Raw genomic sequence first — 23,359 nt, forward strand, 5'->3', positions numbered from 1 at the left:
ATTCCTCGGTGAAAATTACTCTTGCCATTATGATAATGATCTAGTATTTGAGGTTTTTCATCATCTACTGGAGTTCTAACAATTTTTTTTATGACAAATTGTTAATTTAATTTCTTTATCTGCGAAAATATAAGAAAATATTTCTAATATTGGAAGTTCTATTTGATTTTCAACGTAGTAGGTTTCTGCTAAATTAAATTCATTTTGTTCTTTATATAAAATATAAAATAAAAGAGAAACTACTGTAGTTGGATCAAAATCGAGAGGGATTATAGTATTTCCTGTTTTTAACAGTTTTACTATTAAAAATATTTATTCTTTTAAATGAAAGTCTGGATTTTCTTCTAATATGTCGTCAATTATTTTATGATGAAATTCTTGTATTTTATTTTGCCAAAGAATGTAATTATATTTTTTATGTTGTTTATCTAATAATTGATTATTGGTAATATTTATTTTGAATAATCAATCAATGATTGAAAGTCATATAAAGTGACAAATTTATTATATTCATTTTTAATTCTATCATCGATATCAATATCATTATCAGAATCTTCATTTTCAATTTCTTCTTTCTTCATTTCATGTTCACTATCAGGTGTATTTTCGTTTAGCGAGGCAAAAATAGGAAATTTGTTTTTGAAATAAATTGTGCATTTAAGAAATGATTGATTTTAATTCTAGATAAAAGCATCTGCATTTTTATTTGCTTTTCAGATTTATGAATAATTTTGTAATCATATTCTTCGAGTTTTAAAACGCCAACGAGCTAATCTGCTGCCAGGGTCTTTTAATAGAAATAACCATGTTAAAGGACGATGATCTGTTATCAAAGTAAATTTACGACCAAAAGATATGGACGAAAATGTTTAACTGCCCATACGATTGCCAAAAGTTCACGCTCTATAGTGGAATATTTGTTTCAGCGCCGCAAAGGGTTCTAGAAGCAAAAAGCAATAGGTAAATCTTTTCCCTATGTGTCCTTGTGAAAGAACGGCTCACATAGCAAAAGCACTAGCATCTGTTGTTAATAGGAAAGGTTCTTCACCAAAATTTGGATATATCAGAATAGGATTTGAAGTCAAAGAATTCTTTAATACTTCAAAAGAATCTAAACAATCCTGATTAAAAATAAATGGAACATCTTTTTGCAAAAGTCTTGTTAAAGGCTTTGATAATTTTGCAAAGTTTGAGATAAATCGACGGTAATATCCTTAGGCTAAGCCTAAGAAAGATTTTATTTCTTTCGGATTTTTGGGTTGTGGAAAATTTTGAATACATGAAACTTTTTCTGGATTGGGTTTAACACCTTCTGGAGTTATTAAATGTCCTAAGTATGCAACTTCTTTTTTAAGAAATTCACATTTATCTGGTTGTATTTTAGATTTTGCCTTTTGTAATCTTTGAAAAACTTCTTTAAGTCTGGAAATAATGTTCATGAATAGTTGAGAATAAATTATTATATCATCCATATAAACTAGAAACATCTTTCATTTTAGAATTCCTAATAAAATATTGTCCATGACTCGTTGAAAAGTCGAAGGGGCATTTTAAGTCCGAATGGCATTCTGACAAACTCGTAATGACCATTTTCTACAGAAAAAAGCCGTTTGGAAATATCTGAAGGAATAAGTATAAAAAGAGTAAATAAGGTCATTTGAAAGTTAAATATGGATATAATATATATATATATATATATATATATATATATATATATATATATATATATATATATATATATATATATATATATATATATAACTGCTATATATATATATATATATATATATATGTGCAAACGGATGTTAAGTTGAAAAAAAAACGTAAGTTTTATTTATCATGAAAATATATCTTTCAGTTTAAAAAATCACTTAGGTCGTTTCAGCCTTTAAAAAGACTAGAAACAGTGGTTTAAAAAATCACTTAGGTCGTTTCAGCCTTTAAAAAGACTAGAAACAGTGGTTTAAAAATCACTTAGGTCGTTTCAGCCTTTAAAAAGACTAGAAACAGTGGTTTAAAAATCACTTAGGTCGTTTCAGCCTTTAAAAAGACTAGAAACAGTAGTTTAAAAATCATTTAGGTCGTTTCAGCCTTTAAAAAGACTAGAAACAGTGGTTTAAAAAATCACTTAGGTCGTTTCAGCCTTTAAAAAGACTAGAAACAGTGGTTTAAAAACCACTTAGGTCGTTTCAGCCTTTAAAAAGACTAGAAACAATGGTTTAAAAAATCACTTCGGTCGTTTCAGTCTTTAAAAAGACTATAGAAACGATATTCAATGGGTTAATAATCACCCGGGTAGTGAAATGATACATATACTGATGGATAAAATTCAAAATCTTTACGAATTGAATTTATTTTCAGTTAAAGGATAAAATGAGCGGATTGCCGACTCTTGAGCCATTTGACTGCGATGGAGACCCTGCTTCAGTTGGTCTAAAATGGGAAAAATGGAGACGAGGGTTTACTATTTATTTAGAAGCGGCTAATATAGAGAATCCAAGGAAAAAACGAGCCACACTTCTACACGCTGGTGGCCTAGCATTACAGGAGTTGTATTATAATATTCCGGGGGCACACACAGACGAAGATCAAGAAGGACTAGATGTTTTCGAAGTGGCCCTTAAAAAACTGGACGAGTACTTCCAGCCCAAACAGAGTAAAGTTTATGAACGTTATTTATTTAGAAAAATCAAACAAGAACAAGATGAAAAATTTGACAAATTCATAGTTAGATTGCGTATTCAAGCTAGTAAATGTAGATTTCAAAATATTAATGAACATCTAATTGATCAGATTGTAGAGAAGTGTAATTCTGTGGATTTAAGAAGAAAATTTTAGCTTTAGGAGATAACGTTTCTTTAGATATAATAGTCGCGGAAGCAAATGCTTTAGAATCCATAAATCGGGAGCTCCAAGAATTTAATAATGCCAAACCTTCCCACGAAATAAATAAAATAGAACAAAAGTTTAATGCTAGAAATAAAAATATTAGTGTAAAGCTTTGTGGTAGGTGTGGAATCTCCGTTCACAGTAAACCTCAAGACTGCCCAGCAATAGGAAAAAAGTGTTTAACATGTGGGAAGGTGGGGCATTTTATGAAACAATGTCATAGCGTTGTTAGTTTTAGTTCAAAGCCAAGTCCAAGTAGTTTTAAAAGAAAAAGTTCATTTTCTCAGTCTAGCAATAAAAGGCGTGAAACATTTAATCATATTAACGATCATGACAGTAACGATGATCAAGAGTATGTTTTCCATATTGATGACGATGCTCAAATTTCTTGTCTTTTAGGCTCCGTGGAAATAAAAATGCTTATCGATTCTGGAAGTAAAAGTAATCTGATTACTGATAAATCGTGGGTTTATTTAAAGCAAAATAAAGTTAAAATATTTAACCAAGTTAGGAACCCAGATAAAGTATTTTTAGCATATGGTAGTAAAACACCATTAAATATAATAGGTTCATTTGAAGCAGAAATACAAGTTGGTCAAAATATAAAAGTAGACACATTTTATGTTATAAAAGGGGGAACAAAAAATCTAATTGGGAAAAATACAGCAACCGCGTTGGGTATTTTAAAAATTGGTTTTCACATTAATGTAATAGAGTCTTTTCCAAAATTTAAAAATGTAATTGTTGACATTCCCATTGACGAGTCCGTAACCCCAGTAGTCCAGCCTTATCGTCGAATACCAGTCCCGTTGGAAGCCAAAGTAGAAGCTAAGCTTTTAGAACTAATAGAGTCTGATATTATAGAAGCAGTAAATGAACCATCGAAGTGGGTTTCCCCCATCGTGCCAGTGCTAAAAGAAAACGGCGAAATAAGAATCTGCATTGACATGAGGAGAGCCAACAAGGCCATTATGAGGGAAAATCACCCATTGCCCACTATGGATGTACTCCTACCAAATTTTAAGAATGCTAAAGTGTTCTCCAGGTTGGATATTCGAAATGCATTTCATCAGCTAGAACTATCGGAAAATTGTAGATACATTACAACCTTTATAACCAGCAAGGGTTTATACCGTTACAAACGTTTGATGTTTGGTATAACATGTGCTCCTGAAATATTTCAAAAAACTTTGGAACGAATTCTTGCAAAATGTGAGGGCACAAAGAATTTTGTGGACGATATCGTTATTTTTGGACAAAATGACGAGGAGCATGATAAACGGTTAAAGAAGACATTGGAAACCCTAAAAAATAATAATGTTCTCCTTAATGACCAGAAATGTCAATATAGATTAAAAAAAGTAAATTTCCTTGGTCATACACTAACTGCAGAAGGAGTTACACCTTTGGAGTCGTATATTGCAGGAATATTATCATTTCGGAAGCCAAACACCATTGAAGAAACCCAAAGTTTCCTGGGATTAATAAATTATGTCGGGAAATGGATCCCTAATTTGGCTACGCTGACAGAGCCGTTTAGAATGTTTTTAAGACTAAAATTATCCAAACATGCGAGCATTCAAAAATATTGGTCGAAAGAACAAGAATGCTCATTTAATAAATTAAAAGAATGTTTAGCCAATATAAGGACATTAGGATACTACAATCCAAATGAAAAAACACAAGTAATGGCTGACGCTAGTCCAGTTGGACTAGGAGCGGTGCTGATACAGATAAATGATCAAGGACCACGTGTTATTGCCTTTGGCAACAAAAGTTTGACCGAATGTGAGAGAAGGTACTGTCAAACGGAGAAGGAGGCACTCGCTTTAGTTTGGGCTGTAGAGCATTTTAAGGTGTATTTATACGGGAAGGATTCATTTGAATTAATCACGGACCATAAGCCTTTAGAAGCAATTTTTCACCCTAAGTCAAAACCATGTGCAAGAATTGAAAGATGGGTACTTAGGTTGCAATCATTTAATTTTAAAGTGATATATAAACCTGGAAAAAGTAATATTGCAGACCCTCTCTCTAGACTTTGTATACAACAAAGATCAACACATGAATTCGATGAAGAGCAAGTACAACAAATTATCGAATATGCTCGACCAGTGGCAGTTCCATTGGAAGAGATTAGATCACATTCCAAAAGGGATAGCGAAATCCGTAAGGTATGGGAGGGTTTGAACACAAATAACTGGGATGATAGCGTCAGACAATACAAGCTTTTAGACACTGAACTGTGTTTTCAAGATAATATTTTACTTAGGGGTACGAGAATCGTAATTCCTAGAGATCTACGAAGGTTAGTACTAGAAGCTGCTCATGAGGGCCATCCGGGCATAGTAGCCATGAAGAATCGAATACGCGCAAAAGTTTGGTGGCCACATATAGACAAAGACGTGGAAAAAGTAATTAAGTCTTGTAAAGGTTGTACCTTGGTTTCGACACCCTTGTTACCAAATCCACTTAAAAGAAGAGAGCTTCCACAAGATGCTTGGATTGATGTGGCAATTGATTACATGGGTCCGCTACCAAGTGGCGAGTATTTATTTGTTATCGTAGATTACTATAGTAGATACAAGGAAATTAAAATCACACGGGACATATCAACTAGCTTCACTGTAAAATCATTGCAAGAAATATTTTCTCGGTTAGGAAATCCAGTATCTATTACCTCAGATAACGGGAGGCAATTTACAAGTGCTGAATTTAAAGGATTTTGTAAAGAAAGATGCATTAATTTGTACAATAGTATTCCTTATTGGCCCCAACAAAATGGGGAAGTTGAGAGGCAAAACCGTGATATTTTAAAACGTTTGAAAATTAGTCAAGCACTAAAAAAAGATTGGAAGGTAGAACTTATGAACTATTTAACGATGTATAACAGCACACCGCACACTGTTACAGGAAAATCACCATCAGAATTATTTTTCAAAAGGACTTTTCGAGACAAAATCCCAAATATCAAAGATACTGAATATTCTATAATAAACGAGGACGTTAGAGATAGGGATCAGATGGAAAAAGAGAAAGGAAGAGATTATGCTAATAGAAAACGAAGAGCAAAGGAAACTGAGTTAGAAGGAGGTACTAAAGTTTATGTTAAGAATCTTGTAAAAGAAAGTAAAGTAACACCTCCATTTAGTTCAGTACCTCACACAGTGTTAGATAAAAGAGGAGGGGATGTCAGGCTAAGGAACGATAATACTGGAGAAGAAGTAAGACGTAATATTTTACATTTAAAGAAAGTGGAAGGACAATGGCAATCTATAAATAATGACGCGAATGATAATGTTTCCATAGCTGCGTAATAAAATATATACATAAAAAAATAATAAATAAATAAAAATAATAAAATAAATAAATAAAATACATAAAAATAAATATAACAAATATAATATAATAATGTATATGATAATTATTATATAAAATAAAATAAATAAATTTAGTACCTTACTTTTACCTATCACTATTTTGTATCATAATTTTGTTTGTGAAAAAACTAATTAGATTTACATTGCATGTAGTGTTACATATTGTTACAATATTGTTAGTTACTATTGTTGTTATTATTGTTACTGTCTATTGTTATTAGTTATTAGTATATGTTAAAATTATCATTTACACTGTGTTCAGACATCAAATTATATTTTTCTGGTAGTATTATAATTATTATTAATATTTAGTTTATTATGTATATTGCATAAGTTATTGAAAAAAAGGAGAGATGTAGTGTATGCATATTATTGATTGTATTAATAAAGAAACGCCGGAGTCAGATGATTCAGATGTCCGATAAGCGAGGAAAAAAGATATAAACAAATCGGATTTTTGTGTTGACCGTAAAAAGGAACAACATTCGATTTTCTGACACCGGCCAGTGAGAATATTAAATATAGTTGTTTTATTTATAACCATATATAAATTCCACACAGTACACGCATATTACATAACAGTTGCTTGAATTATCAATAAATCAATACCTTTTCTTTAATTGCTTATTTGGGGTTTCTTCGGTATTTTTGAGTCCATTCATCGTAAAAGATGTTAAAGTGTTGCTTTTACTATTGCTATTACTAACTAAAAAATATACTGTTACTTCTTTCGAAATTAAAATCTGTATTCTTTTACAGGTTCGGGAACAAATTATTTTACCACAAAAAGAAACAAATTGTATCACTTAATGCGTCAGTCTGGATAAATATGACGATCAGCTTGTTTTTATAAAGAAATACATACAAACCGAAACAAACTGTCCCCAAAAAACACCAAAAGAAATTACTCAGGAAACTTTTCTCACTTTTCTTCTCAGTTTAAGAAAAAATGGAATCAAGCTAATCGAACAAACGCTAAATTTGTAACTCAAAATAAATCTTGGCTAGAAACTTCAATTAGTTTTAAAATAAATTCTGCTACACCTCAACAGAAGAAAGAACGTCCAGAAGTATCCTTTGAAGTAAGTTCGGAGAGAAGCAAAAGGCAAAAAAACTGAAAAGCTTAGGAGGCAGTTTTCGACTGCTGAGTTGACATATGCGACACAGATGAGTTTGAGATTGTCAGGAAAACTTGACTCTTCGAAGCTTTTAAAAGAAATCACATCGTCACCCACATGAGCAGCCAAGTGTCATAAAGCTTATAAGAATTATCGGGAAAGACCTAATTCCACAAAGCAGCTGTCCGGCGAAGAAGCACTTTCGTACCTTTTTCGAACTATGAAGACTTACATCCCGCTATCGAACTAGAGTGTATGAAGAATTCTACGAACTGTTTTGAGGAATTCATACCTATAAACCTAATCAAGCTTATATGTGATTGGACGAATGAACGTGCGGAAAGATATCTCGTAGAAAAAGGTACACAAAAAGTCTATGGTCTAATTTGGAAGGATGTCACAGTTCCGGAGATGTATACTTTTTTTTCGTTGTTTTTATATGGGACTAGTTCGTTATCCGACTATATGGGACTATTGGAACAAGACTTTTTTATTGTCCCGTCCTAACATATTTCATTCACAAATAATGAGTAGAAACAGGTTTTTTATAATTTTAAAGTTTTTAAGATTTAGTAATCCCCAAGCTTTCGTACCATGTAGACCCATTACTCGTTTGGGTATGTTTTTTGCTTTGGTCAAAGAGAATTGTATGAACCTTGTTGATCCAGGGGAAACTGTAGCAATAGATCTTAGTCTTATTCTTATAGTCTTTTATTATACAAAGGACGACTACATTTCAAGCAATTTATCAAAACTAAACGAGCACGTTTTGAAATTCAAATGTTTTGCTTATGTCTAAGCGATCCAAAATTGCGGGGATACACTTATAATTTTGCCATGTATTTTGGAAAAGACATATATAATGTTGGGGATATTCGTGATGCAGAACAAATATCATTATCTGAAAGAATCGTAGTTTTCTTGTTTAAGTCACAATTATAGATAATTGGTATACATCCCTAAGACTGGCAGTTTTTGCTTGCAGAACAAACTTACATAACTGGTACTATACGGGCTAATCGGGGTGTGCCTAAAGAACTAACTCAAATAAATCTCAACACATCTCAGACTTGTTTTGTACGAAAAAATTATATTTTAGTTCTTAGATATAAAGATAAAAGAGATGTTTACCTGTTGTCTACGAAACTTACAGCGGGATTTATTGAAAAGAGTCATTACCAGTCATCAGTATCTACCAATGTAGTACTTCAAAAACCGTCTACCATAGAACACTATAATAAAAATATGGGAGGCGTAGATGCAGTCGATCAAGATATCGAACCATACGTGACAAAAAAAATTGCTGACTTAAAAAAGTTGGTTTACATGTTATGCAGCGTATGCTTCTAAATGCTAAGGTTATATACACATGCTCACGGTAAGGATATAAATGTCTTAGAAGTGCTTGATTGACGGCCTACTCACAAAATATTCCCCAGCATATTTGAAGCAAGAGTTTGAACGATAAAATCATGGCAAAAAGAAGGAACAAAAACATGTTTTTACTTCTTCTGCAGAAGAACCTGGAAATCGGCGCAAACGAGGAACCTGCAGAGTTTGTCTGTCATCTCACCCCAAGTCTGTCGCCATCTTACCCCGTAGTTAGGGTAAGTTGCCGAAATGACAGTGTCAGTGTTCATCTAACTTTTTCGTTTATTTTTAAGAAAATAAAAACTTTTCGGTTTTTATTCATTTGTTTAGTAATAGAATATTCAGTTTTTGTAAGTTTTGAAAAAAGTTAATTTTTTTTTTGATTTTAAAAAAAAATATTATTAGTCTTCCCCCCATTTACCTTATGTTTTATCCAGGGATTTTATAAGTATAAAATGTGTTGCTTGACAAAAATTAATGCTTTTTCTCTTTGAATCTTCGTCAATCTCCCCTATAATACGTATAATTATTTCCTCTTGACATCCTCGAATTTCCATCATTTTCGTAAATTATTATTAATTACGTAATTTCTTAGTTTAACCACTATTTTATTCTAATCTTGTTATTATTACAGGGGTGGTAAAAACATCCCATTTATCGCTTTCAACCACACCACATATCAATTTTGTTTTAAATTAAGAAAAATCTAAGCCAGGGAATATGCTAGATAATGATTTAAGACAAAAATACCTTGTTTGTGAATATGGTTTTTTGTTTTTACCCATATTTTTTTTGTAACATGATTTGAATTATATATGGTGGTATAATAGCGTTTAGTCGTTTCATTGTCGATGTTGGACGTTTTCTCTTTGTTTTAGACGAAAAAAAATGAGTGATAGTGGTGACAGTGACTATCACAGTGATTATAGTGATGTTCAAGATGAACCCATATACAGGGTGAGTTTCCTACGATGTTCTCTATGGATATCTTGGAAACTACTGGAGATAGAGAGTCGGTTAAATGGGAAAAGAATTACAGTTTTGTGGGTTCATAAATATGCGCCTGTCAGATTTATGAAAAAGTTCATAGCTTACTAGATATTTTGAAAAAAACAAATTTGGGCTATTTTAAAAATTGTCCCTAATTCCATTATAAGGTATTTTAGACAAAAAGTTTTCAGATAAAAGTTGTAGATAATCACATCCTTAATGAGATCGTGTCCCCTGTTTTTTTCAAAGCCTGTCATTTTTGACATATCACACAAACATATGTTTTTTTAAATGGAAACCATAGTTGGCCATGACTTCATAAAAAGCGGCATTTTTTAAGCTTTTTAGCGATATAAGCTATAACATATTTTCTTCGAAAAATTACTGAGTTATAGCCAATTCTTAGCATTTTTAAACAATTTCACTTAGTTAGCCATGGAAACAAGTTTAATCGCCGTTACTCTCAGAAATGTGAAGCTGTCACATTCAAACTTTGTAAATTAAAATAAACAAAAATTGTAAATCTGAATTTCTCAAATGAAGAAAAGCGTGTAGATACTCGCGCATCAATAGAGTGTTTCCAAAATGACTTTCATTATGCCCCCCCCCGCATAATGAAAGAAATGTTAAAAATTATTGATATCATAATAATATAAACTCAGGGATAGGAAGAGGGTGGACTAATTGCATGGGCCTCCTCGATCACCCGACCTATCCATTTTAGATTTTTGTTTATGCGGTATGGTTAAAAATAAGGTTTACAAAAGAACTTATGAATTAAGAGAGGCACTCAAAGTGGCGGTACGAGAGAAGTTTAATTAAGTCAACCGGTCCTTTTGTGAGAATAGGTAATAATTCAGTTTAAAAAAGATGTAACTCAAAACAATGGCAGATTTTTTGAACATTTTCTAAAATAACTTAAAGTGTATGCAGTGACTGCAGCGATATTATTTTTTTAAGTTTTAGTTTGTGTAATGTAAATTCTAATGAACCGTTTAGTAATATATTCTGACTTTTTATAAGTTATAAATCAGAAAAGAATAAGAATACCATGCAATCTAAGTGAAATTAGTCAAGAAAGATAAGAATTGGCTATAACTAAATTTAACTTTTCTAACAAGTCTTGAAAATCGTTCTCTAAAAAACATAACATTCACCGGTCAACGTATCCTCGAAAATATATGGTCAAGAAAACTTGAACCAATAATCTTACACGCTTTTCTTCATTTGAAAAATTCATATTTACAATTTTTGTTTATTTTAATTTACAAAGTTTGGATGTGGCAGCTTCACATTTATAAGAGCAAAGACGATTGTTTCCATGGCTAACTAAGTGAAATTATTTAAAAATGATAAGAATTGGCTATAACTCGATAATTTTTCGAAGAAAACATATTATAGCTTATATCGCTGAAAAGCTTAAAAAATGGCACTTTTTATAAAGTCATGGCCAACTATGGTTTCCATTTATCTGAAAACTTTTTGTCTAAAATAGCTTATAATGGAATTAGGGACAATTTTTAAAATAGCCGAAATTTGTTTTTTTCTAAATATCTAGTAAGTCATGAACTTTTTCAAAAATCTGAAAGGCGCATATTTATGACCCAACAAAACTGCAATTCTTTTTTCATTTAACCGGCACTCTATCTCCAGTAGTTTCCGAGATACCCATAGAGAACATCGTAGGAAACTCACCCTGTATACGAGTTTGAAAATGTATGTATAGTGAAAAGCTACGTTGGATTCACCGGCAGTATTCTGCGAATACTGCTGGTCCAATCATGAACTAGAAGCGTATCCGGACGAGGACATTTTTATTTGTTTATTTCCGCGCATTATTATATGGATCCCCAAACCTATGCCCGAGATTTGGGGAAAACGTGTTCGCGGTGTGAAAAAGATTTTTTTTTAGTTTTCCTCCCGTATACGTGTTTCCATTGCGCGGCATAGTAAATAAACAAGATAAGAGAAGTGCGGGGCGCAGTTTGTGTGTTCTTTCTTTCTTCATTTTCTTTTTTTTTGACAATAAAAAGCTATTTCTTAATAAAAAAGAAGAAGAAGAAATTTAACTTTCAAGCCGCATCAGCATCAAGCCTATTTAGCGGTGTTTAATAAAAAAAATGGAAAACTTAACTTACTATATACTACTATATATATATATAATACTACTACTATATATATATATATATATATATTATTTTTTCTACAGCCGTACGGAAAAATATATTTTCCGATCTTGTTAGGTAATTAGCGATTCCATGTTAAGAATGGTTTATCTATTTACAGATCAGCTGCCTATAACGCTGGACAAATTCACTGACCTACAGTGTTTAATGAAATTCTGCCTCAACCCAACCGCTAGAAGATATTTTTCTACATTACCACATACCGAAAATGTCAAAGACAAGGCTACATTTCCAAAACCTCGACGTACAAGGAACCCAAAAAAAACTGTTTGAGTATATTCTCTATCTTTCTTTATTAAATCTAAGTCTAATTTCATAACCTGTTTTACTTTTGAAATAATCATTTGTGTATAGAATAAAAAAAGTACTACAAAACCTCATTGTTTATTTTTTGCTTAGAATGAGTCATAATCTGTTCTGTTAATGTAGTGGCTGTATACACATTGTGTAGAGCCATCCAAAACCAAAAAAACTCAGTAAAAATCCATGACACTCCCCCTTCTTGTTCGTTACAATCTGTAGTGTCTTCATTTTTATTTTTGCGTAAAAAAAATATAAGATGAAATTTCATTAAAAATCCCTGTATTCCAATCTTAAATACTATAACAAATAAAATACATCAAGACAATCAATTTAACGTAATAAAGTATTAAAGTAATAAGATTTCAAACCTTAAAATTGATTTTTTAGAAAATAACGGTTTTTAACATTCCCCCTTTTTAGCCTGTACCCTTCATATGATATAGCAGAACTAGTTGGTAAAGCTTTTCCTCAGGCTTTTACACCGCTTAATATTCAAAAGGGATTTGGCTTGATTATGCGCATAGTTACCTTTGTATAATTGGCCTGGTAATTTGAACTCATTGTTTGGCAAATTATTGATACGTTTTTTCTTCGGCTCAATTAAAACAGCGGATTCCCACATGTCATTCCAAGTTGAGTGATGATAGACAAGTCTTTGATGATCTTTGATGCCTTTCAGTTCACGTATGGGCCGGACCTTCATTGGACACATCTTTTTGTAACGTGTAGAAAAATGCGTAGTCCAGCATTTAAAAAAATCAAAGGCGATCTCAATAACATCAAAAGGATTTGGTTTAACTCTTGCAGCTTTAAAAACTTCAGCCCATTCACTGGAAGTTCCACACGCGACTTTTGCTGCACAAGTCCAAAATCCTTGTCGCATTCCATAAACGAATGTCCTCTGATAGGAAAGCTGATTTTGATTTCATCAAATCTTTTCTGCACATGCACTAAGTGATGAAGGTAACGGATAACCGTATAGTTCTTATTTTGATCCCCCCATGAGTCGCAAAATATATCAAGGACTTGAACACTGCTGGGTAGAAAGTTGTAGACGAAATGATGCAACATCGAGCAAACCTCGTCAGAGCCTTTTCGTCCGTTTGTTTCAGGATAAGTATAAAAAATACTTCGGCTAGTCGATAAAACATGAATATTAAAAGAGAATATAGACAACTGTCTCTTAAGGTGCGTATTCATTATCCGAACGAACGAATGAAAGTGCGGTATATTTAGACGGGGACCGAACGCATGCGGCCGTTCGTTCGTTCGTTCGCTCGACCATGCGTTTCGAGTCGGTACATCAAAGGCGTTCGCCAAGAAATGCGTCCGGTCTTCTCGTGCGGTTCTATCGTACGGTCCCCGTCCATACCACTAGCGAACATTCGTTCGTTCGGAAAATGAATACGCACCTTTATAATAAATATAGTTTGTGCTGATGTAGGGCACTGACAGATTTTTAGCAAAGTCCATGCATATTGCTTCTTTGTTCTCATTTGACCGACTAGATAGTTTTGCAGCCCTTTTTCTTAAATAAAACTGTTCAGCTTTATGCTTGTGCAGCAGATTTTCCTGTCGGAGGGTATTGATTTTGTCATTTAGTTGTTTTTTCTCTATGTCATTTCCTGAGACGTTCTTAATTTTGGCTTCTAGGGATCTAGTATTTGCCAAGTATTCGTCACAGATACTACACGTATCTGACCTTGGGTATCCAAATGATATGTTGAAGTCTTGTGAGAAGAAAGTCAGAAGACAAGTTGGCGCCCTAACTTCGGCAGAAAGAGGTCAGTTAGTGACAGTAGAGCTCTTCCCTTAGGAGATGCAAGACCTTGTCGTTGGTGGGGAAGCTCCTTGTCAGGTGCTGGCAGAATCTCCTCTAGCACTTTGGCTCGGTCCAAGAAGCATCTCACTCATTGTCTTGTCTCTGGCTGTAGTGGCCAGGGAATTGCACCAAGACATTTAAACCAGGCACCTTCTACTGTCTGTGGTCATGTCTCGCGGGTAGAGGGTGTGGGGGGGTCTTGGCTTAACCGCCTGGACCAAGAGGAGACAACCTCACCAAAAACCTAAATCCTACGATGGCGGGACCAGGTCAAAGGGATGCGTGGCTAGATAGGGGACTAGCCATTACTGGTCTCAACCTTGGGGCATCAGGGGGCACCCCATTGTATTTACCCCTTACTTCTACATGCGGGGCTCTGTAGAAGTGGACTGACTTTCCCTAGCGACTCGTGGGAACACTATGAGCAGTAATAAAAATAAAAACACCAACACCACCGGAGAAGCTGTGGGGAAACCCCCTAGCGACACTGGGAACAGGAACAATGAAAGTTCCAGGGGGTCAAACCCCCCAAAGAAAACTACAGGAGAGGTGGCTGACACTTGCGCGGGACCGTCCTGCGCTAGTGATACTCAAGCTACCACCTCCTTTAGCAAGGGTCGGGAGCTTACCTCTAAACCCAACAGGCGACACAGACTACCGTTTAGTCTACCTGGCCTGGGTCAACCAGGCGGGTTGGACGATCCGCTGAGAGTGGGTCTTAGCGGAGCAGAAGCACGGAGATACCTCCGACTGCTCCACGCAGGACTTGCTCCAGAGGAAGCAAAAGAGAAAGTACTCCTCCATAGAGGGGAGGGCAAAGGAACCAAGAAACAGGCCGGCGCATCTTCACCAAAGGGCAAAAGAGGGAACGAAAACCTTTCACCTCTGCTCCGGCAAGAAGAGAAAAAAGCCAGGATGGAAAGACGTCCAACACCGAGAGGCAAGCAGGGACATATCACCAGCTTTGCCTCTATTGCTGGACAAGTGAAAATGGCAGTGCTACCAAAGGATTACCCAGAGGTTGTACTGACCACCGACCAGCAAACGGCTCTAGAAGAGGCGATACTGGACGAAGTAGTGGCGATTGGAGAGCAACACAACGACGGACAAAATGTGGGTCAAATGCGATTTGCGGGGATTCACTTTCGGGTGGGCATGCTCCTCATAGACTGTGTATCTCCAGAATCGGCGGATTGGTTGATAGAAACGGCACCTAAACTTAAGAATTGGCAGGGGCCGGGACTGGTTAATCTGAAGGGAGAAAACATCCCTAAGGAGGCGACCATCACGGTCTATTTGCCAAGGAGCAAAGGGAAAGACACCACCTACCTGCTGAACCTTTATCCAGGGTCAGAACTCCGATGTAAGGACGTCGTGTTGGCGAATCATCAACTCGAGGGAGGAGGGCCACGGCCAAGTCCTCACAATAGGAATTGACCTCAAATCCAAGGAGGCAATAGAGAAAGAGGGATACACTCTTTACTATAGATTCAGGGACAACACCGGTATCAGGTCTAAGAAGAGACCAAGCTAAACAGGTAGAGAAAATGGAGACATATCCTCCAGCCTCTACCTCACAGGAACCTCAGCCGAAGACTAGCTCCTCGACTGTGAAGGGCACGGAGGGCCAAACCCCAACCGTGGAAGGGTGTATATCCTCGGAGAAGGTTGATGGCCACTTCTCGGAGGAGGAACTTCCGTTGTCAGAGGAAGATGAGGAATACCCTATCCCCTCTACAACGGGAGAATCCTCACACACCCAGTAACCTAAACCAGGTCCAAAGTCCTACTCCAGCCCCTCTCCCCACCCCAAACTTATCCTTTCTTCCTTCCCCCATGCATGGGATATCCCAAATAAACCTGCACCATGCAAAAGGGTCTTCCGCTACAATAGCAAGACTCTTTGAGAAAAATCATTATGCAATGGTACTAGCCCAGGAACCCTGGGTGTATCAGGGACAAATTAGAGGTTTGTCTGGAAAAAATTCAAAGGTAATATATGATAACAGGCAGGAATTTCCCCGAGCCTGTATTCTTATAAGAAAGGACATTAACTACACATGTGTTTCAGAATTTACAACCCGAGATCTTGTTCCTATCATGGTTCGGCTTAATATCGAGGATTGCAGTAAAAACATCGTGATTGCCTCTGCTTACTTTCCGGGTGACGGGGAGGCACCGCCTCCGGAGGTACGGGAGCTCGTGCGATTCTGCAGCCAACGGCGACTACCTCTGCTAATGGGATGCGACTCCAATACACACAATGGTATGGGAAGCACTAACACTAACACTAGAGGTGAGTGTTTACTTGAATTCCTCTTAGCATGCAATCTTGAAGTTCTCAATGTAGGGAACAGCCCCACGTTTGTGACAAAAACGCGGGCAGAAGTGTTAGATTTAACAATCAGGAGTGCTGGTGTAATCAGTTACGTGAAACAATGGAGGGTCTCAACGGAACCCTCCCTATCAGATCACAGAATCATCGAGTTCAAATTAGGAGGAATCACACCCCAAACAGAAACTCGAAGGAATCCAAGAAAAACAGACTGGGACATGTATAACACCAATCTCGTAGACAACCTAAACCGTATAGATGCAAGTAGGGCCAGAAACCATCTGCATCTCGAATTGTACGCAAGGGAAGTCAGCGGTGCAATATTGGATGCATATGAATCTAGTTGCCCCGCAAGTAAAGGCACACAAAAAGTAACAAGAAGCCCTGGTGGAACAAGAAGTTGGCCAAACTTAGATCGGAGGTCCGACGACTCTTTAATAGAACTAAATCCAGTGGCGAATGGCAGCTCTACAGCGAGAAATTAACTGAGTATAAGAAGGAGATAAGAAGGGCAAAGCGGTCTGACTTTAGATCCTTTTGCGAAAACATCACTCTACTCCTGATGCAGCTAGATTACACAAAGCTATGGCCAAGAGTGGATCTATCCCCATCATGGCACTTAAGAAATCTGACGGAAGCTACACGGAGGGAGAGGAAGAGAGCAAATCTCCTACTTTATACACACACTTTCCAGGTAGCATACCTATTGATACTTATGTAGCTCCCACTGAACCTCACAATCCTTGTAGGGAAGATTGGGAAGTGGCAAGCTAGTAATAACAGAACAAAAGCTGAAATGGGCGATCGACACCTTTCAGCCCTATAAAGCAGCAGGAGTGGATGGGATCTTTCCTGCCCTTCTAAAGGAGGGTCAGCAAATAGCTACTCACCATCTACTAAGCATTACAAGAAGCAGTCTAGCGATGGGATATATACCAACCACATGGAGAAGAGCAAAAGTAATCTTCATACCCAAAATAGGCAAAACTGACTGGACAAATCCCAAGTCATTTAGGCCTATTTGTCTCACATCGTTCATACTAAAAACGCTGGAGAAAGTAGTTGACAACCATATTGGAGAAAATCATCTAAAGGTTAAACCACTGCATGATAGTCAGCATGCATATAGAACGGGCAGATCCACAGAAACTGCTCTGTACCAATTAACGGAGCTAATACAGACAAGTCTGGATAGCAAAGAAACAGCAATTTGTGCCTTCTTGGATATTGCGGGGGCGTTTGACAATATACCACATAAGGTGGTCAGGCGATCTCTAGAAACAAGAGGGGTGAACAGAACTATTATTCGCTGGTTTTGGGAAATGCTGTAACACGAACAGCAGAGGCTCAGATGGGCACCAAAACTGTAGCTGTTAAAACAACGCAAGGAACTCCACAAGGTGGAGTAACCTCCCCTTTGCTGTGGAGCTTGGTAGTGGATGAACTACTAGACGAATTAACTCTAGCGGGAATACACTGCATTGGGTATGCAGATGACATAGTCATCATCGCTCGGGGGAAAAGGCACCCTGTGTAATATTATCCAAAGACGACTCCGTATCACTGAGAGATGGTGTAGGACTGTCGTGCTGAGTATCAACTCAGACAAAACCGCGATAGTGCCATTCACCAGAAAGCGAAGTCTGAAAAACTTGAAAAGAATTCAACTAGATGGAAAGGTAATACTGCCAACACAGGAAGTTAAATATCTGGGAATAACCCTGGACAGTAAACTCCTGTGGAACAGGCATATTAAGAACACTACCAGCAAAGCCATAAAGGCTCTCATGATATGCAGAAGACTGGCCGGAAATAGATGGGGCTGCTCCCCTAACACTTTGCGCTGGATGTATACCATGATAGTAAGACCCATGATTACTTATGGAGCAGTTGCCTGGTTCACAAAACTAGAGCAACGGACGGCAAGGCTAAACTTGTGCAAAGTCCAGAGACTAGCATGCGTTTGTATCACAGGAGCCATGAAAACCTGTCCAACAGCAGCAATGGAGGTCATTCTAGATCTAACACCACTGCACATTGTCATTGGTAGAGATGCCCATGCGACAATGATTAGAATGGTCACTAACGGAATTAGAACTGGGAGAATTGTCAGATCAGGGGCTTGGAACACCCTCAAAAAGGAAATACCACTCCTGAAACTCCCAGTGGACGATATGCCAAGAACGTACAACTTTGAGAAAATCTCAATGTAGTATTGAACAATAAAAATGATTGGAAGAGCGAAACGCTTGCCCAGCAGTTAAAAGACCATACCATAACTTGGTATACTGATGCTTCCAAAACCAATACGGGAACAGGGATCGGAGTGTTTGCGCCGAGAGCTAATTACTCCGAACCAATGGGCACTTACCCTAGTATCCTACAGGCAGAAATCTACGCTATCGAGAGATGCGTACAACTTATCTTAGATAGGAACTATCGGAAACAAGAAATAGCCATCTTATCTGATAGTCAAGCAGCGTTAAAGGCGATCAACTCAGTATCAATCGATTTGAAATTGGTCAAAGAATGCATAGAGAAGCTGAATAAATTAGGCAAAGAAAACAAAGTCCTCCACACTGGGTGCCTGCTCACCAAGGGATAGAAGGCAATGAAAAAGCAAATAATCTAGCTAGGAAAGGAGCGAACACTCCACTAAGTGGACCAGAACCGTTCTGCTTTCCAAGTGGTAACCAACTCAAGGCGGAACTAAAGAACTTGGAAGATTCCATCCGCAACCTGGAATGGAAATCTTGCAATGGTCTAAGACACTCGAAGAAGTTTCTGAGGGCTTATGATCAAGAAAAATCACAGACCTTCCTGGGTCTGAGTAAGAACAATCTTCGGATTGTCACGGGGTTTTTAACAGGGCACTGTCTCCTCAATGAACACCTCAGTAGATTGAAACTAAGAAGAAACGGCGAATGCAGATTCTGTGGGGAAGATGGGGTAACACCAGTACACCTCATCACTGAGTGCGCCGAGACGACAACCATTCGTGCCATGAATTCTGGTACGACTGATATTGGAGATGGAGAACTACCCTCTATAAAACCGTCCCAGATACTGGCTTTTGTCAAAGCCCTGGGACTGTATGATGAGTTATGATTCAAGAAAGGGGGACACAATGGATCTGTAAGGTCGAAGTGATTAACCCCCCTCCCACTCATTCTAAATTCTAAAATTCTAACAGTAGAGCTGTGCATGTCGGCTGCAGGGCACTATATTCCCCCGCTTCTTGTATTCCCAAGAGTCAGAATGAAGGGCGAACTTTTAAATGGAGCTCCACATAGAACAATCGCAGCATGCCAGCCAAATGAATGGATGCAAACAGACATTTTTGTCCAATGGCTGCAACATTTTATTGCTCACGTAAAACCTAGTAAGGATAAGCCAGTCTTGCTGATACTTGATGGTCAGGTGACGAATACGAAAAACCTTAATCTAATTGACCTTGCAAGAAAAAATGGAGTAGTAATTTTATGTTTGCCACCCCATTGCACACATAAATGTCAACCTCTAGACGTAAGCTTTAATTCGCCATTGAGCCAATTTTATACTCAAGAGGTTAAGGCTTGGCTCCGAATGAATCCTGGGCGAGTTGTTTCACAATTTCAGGTAGCAAGTTTATTTGGCAGAGCCTATCAGCGTGCAGCTACAATGCAAACTGCCGTCCACGGGTTTGAAAAAATAGGGATTTACCCGACAAACCGGCCTGTTTTTACAGAGGCAGACTTTGCGCCATCAAAAACAACAGACAGACCTGAAATACAAAACAACCCAGAAGTCAATATGCCCACATATTCTGCACAACCTGTAGAAGGCAGCTCACCAGTTATTAGCCCGTCTGAGTTGAATTTGCAACATGAAAAAATTGATGGTTCATCTGTAATTTTTCAGCCTGATGCAGTTGCTGGACCATCCGGAATAAATGTGCAGCCACTCAATAATGTGCATTCCAATACGAAATCGCAAGAAACTGTAAAGACTCAACATCAAATTGAGACTACTCCTGAAAGCTGCAGTTTAGAGAAAACACCTGAAAAAAAGATTTCAACTAAAAGTTCGACTGGTATGAAATTCTTGATATCACCTCAAGATTTAATGCCCATTCCACATGCTAATAGAAAGGAGAGTCAAAGCAGACGCAGAGGCAAAACGGTGATTATAACTGAATCACTCTATCAACGAGAATTGACAGAAGCGTTATCACAAGCAAAAACTCCCAACAGTGTAAAAAGAATCAGCGTAAAAAGAAATATAGTTGACGGCAAGTATCCACCTACAAAAAGGGCCACAAGGTGGTAAACAAGAAACCTAATGAAAACATTACAACAAAAAATCAAGTTGCATTCTTTGCTTTTATTGTCAAGGAAAATACTCGAGACAAGACCCGGATCAGTGGATTAAGTGTACAAAGTGTAACAATTGGGCACATGAAAGTTGCACAGGTTGGTTTTTAGAGGAACTCGACAGTTTTGAGTGTAATATATGTTTTACGTCTACTTAGTAGAATATGCGGTTTTGCCCCTGATTGCATCCGCTTTTGCCCCAAGGCATGGGGCACAACCGGATGTTGTATTCTTTCTGTTACTTGTTAATAGTTCAAAACATATTGAGTTTTTATTTTTCTATGTTATGTCCTAGAAATATATGGTATTGCAAAGTATATTCCAATAAAAAAAGTAAAACAAAATATATTACGAGTTTCATAATTTTAATTTTTCCTTGGGTATAAGGTTATGCCCCTCATTCCCCTAATTGTCAAAAAAATGTCACAATCAAAGGTCACAATAGTAATTTTTAATGCTAATCAAAATACAAAATCAAGACCAATCCAAGTTTATTTTTTCCACAGTGATACCATTCAGCGCATTTAACTTAAACCTAGTACTTTACTTAGTACTTCCTCTACCCCTCCCAGACTCAATCTCTAGATGCGCCACTGCATCTGCATAGTAACCTGGTCGAAGTTCAAATCAACCTTCACTTTTACATGGCCAACACATACAAGTTAGACGAAAGCAGTTTATTTAAAGAGGTAAACCAAGGTAAACTATCTTTCAAACTATACAGATGAAAACTTAGAAAATAGTGCAATGAAGACATACATGATATCTGAAAGGTGGCTAGAAGTGTTTAACCACTTTAAATAAATGATCTTCCATTCCAAAATGTACTCTATTTCGTTAAATACTCCTTGCATTTTCTAGAAGCTACAAAAAGAGTATTTCTGTTATAAACTCTACCTGGACATAAGAAATCTACACTTCTTGTTGAGGCTGGACAATATGGACTTGTTGGCAATCTGGACAAGTGAACTGAATTTTCGAAGCTGCTTGAAAACAGAAAGATATCTTGAAGAAAAAAGTTCATGGCGTTAAAAAATATAACTTAATCTAGTAAGTTGGACACCAGTTAAAACACCTATTAAAATATAATGTATAATTATGAATTATAGAAATTTTTATTTTTTTATTTGAGAAAACGAGAAGGGAGACTGATGTTGTGGAGCGCCTCGCAATGGAGAAATAAAAAGTTGGCAGCCTTACGCTTCATCCTACGTGGGAGACAAAAGCGCGCGATTCGGGCGGTGCAAGCGACGCGTATTTATCAAACAACGTTTTCTTATGAAGCTGTCCTAGGTATAGGAGATGGGCGCGGAGACTAAAGCGGCATCGTAGGCGATTCAAATATGTCGCGCGAGTCGCTCTCTGTTGTCGCACCCGTCGCCCGCTCGCTTTTGTCTCTAATGTGATGGTTCTAAGATAAACCTCCGCCGCCATCAATGTTGAGAATCACAGTTGTCACCAATGTGATGAACCGCTGTCACCAATGTGATGGTTCTAAGTTAAATCTTTGCTGCCACCAATATTGAGAACCACCGTTGTCACCAATATGATGGTTCTAAGTTAAACCTCCGCTGCCACGAATATTGAAAACCACCGTTGTCACCAATGTGATGAGCCAATGTCACCAATGTGATGGTTCAAAGTTAAACCTTTGCTGCCATCAATGTTGAGAACCACAGTTGTCATCAATGTGATGAACCGCTGTCACCAATGAGATGGTTCTAAGTTAAACCTTTGCTGCCACCAATGTTGAGAACCACCGTTGTTACCAATGTGATGGTTTCAAGTTGATTTATACCACAAATGCGATGAATCGCCGTCACCAATGTGATGGTTCTAAGTTAAACCTCCGCTGCCACCAATGCTGAGAACCACCGTTGTCACCAATGTGATGGTTCTAAGTTGATTTATACCATAAATGCATTTTTTCAAATCAATTTTATGAAATTGCAGTAAAAATTTTTAGGCTTCATTTCTTCAAGGGTATCAAAGTTTTTAATACCTACTAAATATTTACTGAAGATTATGCATTGATCAGATATTGTGTTGCAAAATTTTACTACCTTATACAGAGTGTCTAAAAATTTATATTAAATAGTTACTAGCTTAAAACGGCAATAACTTGTTTAATTTAAATGGAACACCCTATATATTTTACTAGTATCAGATGCACAATTTAATTGTCTATCAAATTTTATTATACCATTTTTTAACCTATCTCTTCAAGTTTTCGTAGAAAATGCTTTTTCTTATAATTTAGACCCCATTTATCATACCCATGGAATATTGACATTTTAGATTATTTTTAAAGATGTAACAAATTTTAAAAAGTACCATATTGTCGATATAGTTCGCTTATTTCATTAAAAAATAAAAAACTGTTAATATAACTGTAAATATTTTTTGTTAAAGAGGATCAATTAATATGATCCCAGTATTCAAACTACATTAATTGACTGTTTCGTTGATTAATAATAATTGCCCCAAATGCTAAAAAACTGAATTTTGTATGTGTATTATAAAATGTGGTAAAAAGTAACAGCTTATAAATTATATTTCATTTTTTGACGAATGCTTATTTATAACAACAGAGACGTTCATTTTCATAACTTA

General features: G+C 36.6%; 2 protein-coding genes across 2 annotated transcripts; both read left to right on the forward strand.

Moving 5' to 3' along the window:
- The first annotated feature begins 3,305 nt into the window (after positions 1-3,305).
- On the forward strand, positions 3,306-6,206 carry LOC115875717 (uncharacterized protein K02A2.6-like). The gene has a single exon (XM_030891231.1). The coding sequence runs from the start codon at positions 3,306-3,308 to the stop codon at positions 6,204-6,206; it is 2,901 nt and encodes a 966-aa protein (XP_030747091.1).
- A 7,457-nt stretch (positions 6,207-13,663) lies between these two features.
- LOC115875706 lies at positions 13,664-20,702 on the forward strand. Its single transcript, XM_030891222.1, has 2 exons — positions 13,664-14,032; positions 19,584-20,702. Exons 1-2 carry the CDS (start codon positions 13,853-13,855, stop codon positions 20,700-20,702), a joined length of 1,299 nt encoding a protein of 432 aa, XP_030747082.1. The 5' UTR covers positions 13,664-13,852.
- The last annotated feature ends 2,657 nt before the right edge of the window (positions 20,703-23,359 follow it).

The sequence above is a fragment of the Sitophilus oryzae genome, unplaced genomic scaffold (assembly GCF_002938485.1).
Source record: "Sitophilus oryzae breed Bouriz unplaced genomic scaffold, Soryzae_2.0 scaffold_1394_pilon_pilon, whole genome shotgun sequence".
In the NCBI taxonomy this organism is placed as follows: domain Eukaryota; kingdom Metazoa; phylum Arthropoda; class Insecta; order Coleoptera; family Curculionidae; genus Sitophilus; species Sitophilus oryzae.

Excerpts from the sequence above, each read along its gene's own strand:
- LOC115875717 (XM_030891231.1), top strand. The coding sequence starts at position 3,306 with ATGCTTATCGATTCTGGAAGTAAAAGTAATCTGATTACTGATAAATCG.
- LOC115875706 (XM_030891222.1), top strand. The coding sequence starts at position 13,853 with ATGTCATTTCCTGAGACGTTCTTAATTTTGGCTTCTAGGGATCTAGTA. Across the intron at positions 14,033-19,583 it reads CAGAAAGAGGTCAGTTAGTG|ACAGTAGAGCTGTGCATGTC; the intron begins ACAGTAGAGCTC and ends TCTAAAATTCTA.